The 2,432-nt window shown below is 35.6% G+C and overlaps 1 protein-coding gene across 1 annotated transcript; it reads left to right on the forward strand. All coding sequences in view use genetic code 11, as the record gives it.

Moving 5' to 3' along the window:
* Nucleotides 1-772: 772 nt before the first annotated feature.
* Nucleotides 773-2,400, forward strand: EGR_03706 (hypothetical protein; the record flags this gene model as incomplete). Its single annotated transcript, XM_024492955.1, has 4 exons — nt 773-928; nt 1,843-1,903; nt 1,962-2,194; nt 2,275-2,400. The coding sequence occupies 4 exons, from the start codon at nt 773-775 to the stop codon at nt 2,398-2,400; spliced, it is 576 nt and encodes a 191-aa protein (XP_024352612.1).
* Between the last annotated feature and the right edge of the window lie 32 nt (nt 2,401-2,432).

Raw genomic sequence — 2,432 nt, forward strand, 5'->3', positions numbered from 1 at the left:
TCCACTTTTTGATGGTACTTTACCATGTGGTTGACCTACATCTACAATAACTCGTCACATCTGGCACATTTATGTTCAGTTACTTTAAGCTTGCTCTCAAATGCCGGTTGGATGTTTAATTGTAATTCAAACTGGTTTATTCTGCAAAGCAGGTTTTCTTTGGTTTTAAAACTACTAAAGTATTATTCACAACTCAGGGTAAGTTGTGAAATATAGTAATTTCCATGTATTTCTAAGAAGGTTGCCCTATTTTTTTGACTTTACAAGTGTATTTTATGGTCAGTAAAGATTGGATTTTTCAACAAAATAATTGCACGTAAAACTGACAAGGCATTTTGCGACAACTCAGCATATTATGTTTCTTTCCAGTAATTGTCGCAAAACAAAAGTTCTTCTTTTACTTCTGCCTTTTTGATAACTTTGCTTCATAGGCTCACTAATTTTTTGGTATTTAGGTGAAATAGCTTCAATCTGCAGCCAAGCACAACAGAAAATGCACATTGAAATTCTTCTTTCGGTGCTATATAGCATTAAACTTCATAGGTAAGGAACACGAAAGTAGCAGCTGCGAATGGCTCTCCAGACAGCGTATTTGCATAATTTTTTTACTTTTTACCATGGCAATATTGCCGACTCTTGTCCCTTATTAATATCCTTGTGTTTGATTAGCAGATTTCATGTCCAAGGTTTACCAAAATTGCGTTAATAAGATTACATTTTTGGATGCTGTTCCCTGATATATTACAAATATCCATTTCATACTTGTAAAACCATGAATTTACTTAATTTATTGGTAGCTTTAAACTTTACAACTGTAATTTTCGACTATTTGATTCTAAATACAATCAATCCAAATAACAGGCAGGAGACAACCGAAATTTCTTGCATGGAGCAATACGAGTTCCTAAGGTCTCTTGCGAATGAAAGCGTAAGCTTGGTAGATTTTTACTAGAGAAATTAGTCGCATTAAAACAATAAGGCAATATTTAAAAAGAAATCCGATGATAGATTGAAGTAAACTTTTGATGGCGTCAGTCTCGTCCGTAATGACTCATGAAAAATGTTGATATACCTAATCCTGCATCATTGATATGTTTTCTGTTGTGGAAATTGAACAAGACAGGCCCTTCTATCATATCACCAGAAACAATCACACCGTAGAAACTGGGGCAGACTACCACACCTGACCACAATAAGTTAAGATTGTTTTAAGCTGAAGGTGTTTTTAACAAGAGGTATTGGGATCTTGTGAACTCCATCATTATGTACGATGGCATCTGAGCATAGCATTTTATCACCTCTGCATTAAAATAATGATAATAAACAAAATCTTCACTCAAAGAAAGGGCAGAGTTGCTTTATGAAGAAAAACATAGGTCTGCTTATCAGCAAACAGAGTAAACGTGGTGACATTTGGCACATTCAACAGTTGCCTGACTTTGTCAGCGTTTGCATGACTCTATGAAAGGCTTATTTTAAAAAGCAGGTATCTTTATTCAGGAAGGAAAACAAATGCACTGGACTGCATAAATGTCCAAAAAGCTTGCCACGCATCTCTTGTGTTTTACAAAAAACATTATAACATGCCTGCCGGTTCTTATGCCTAGTACAAAAACTAAGCCATTTCTGAAGCATTTAGTTATGAACATATTTGATATATGAAGGATATGGTGATTTGTTTGCTTCTTTGCAAAATGTGTGTATCATGTTCCACCGTATGGCGCCCATTTGATTCGCAAGCAAACTTTACTCGCCTCTTAGTACTGGCCTGAAAATATTATGGTAGTCTATTCGTATATGCCGTGTGTCATCAAATCCTTTCAGCTGCTATGATTTCTTCAGTTGATGAAAAAAACGAAACTAAAACCTTCAAAGCGTAATTTTCAACCATATCAATTGGACAGTATGCATGGCCGTGATTAGAGCTTGTCGTGATTCAATAATAAAGTTAATTATTGCAGAATTTCCCAAACAGAAAGAGTCTTTGCCGGAATTATTAGAGCTGCCATCTATGTGTGAACAATATCTGCAGAAGTCTTTAACCCAACTTAATCCCCGTTTGAAAAGCGAGCGAATTTGTATTACATTCATTAGATCCAGTCGCCATTCGTGTGAGGGAGTTTTAATTAGCTACTATAAATGCGTCTCGCAATGCATGCAAGCAAAAGCTGTTACAAGTTTTCCAAGCTTTGAGGTGCTAAATAAACGTCATAGTTCCTAAACGCCCCCATAGCATTTCAACCCTAGAATAATATTCTTGTCTAAATGGGATAGATTACTAAAGAAAAAAAAAAATTAATTGCTGCCTTCAGCACTGAACGGCAAATCATTTTATGTGCAAAATCTGTATTATGGGGGTCAGTTTTTTGCCTCAAACCTAAAGTACCCTTAGAGTTTTAGTGGCTTATTTATCAAAGAGCTCAAAACGTTCC

The sequence above is a fragment of the Echinococcus granulosus genome, assembly GCF_000524195.1.
Source record: "Echinococcus granulosus chromosome Unknown EG_S00020, whole genome shotgun sequence".
NCBI classification, from domain to species: Eukaryota; Metazoa; Platyhelminthes; class Cestoda; order Cyclophyllidea; family Taeniidae; genus Echinococcus; species Echinococcus granulosus.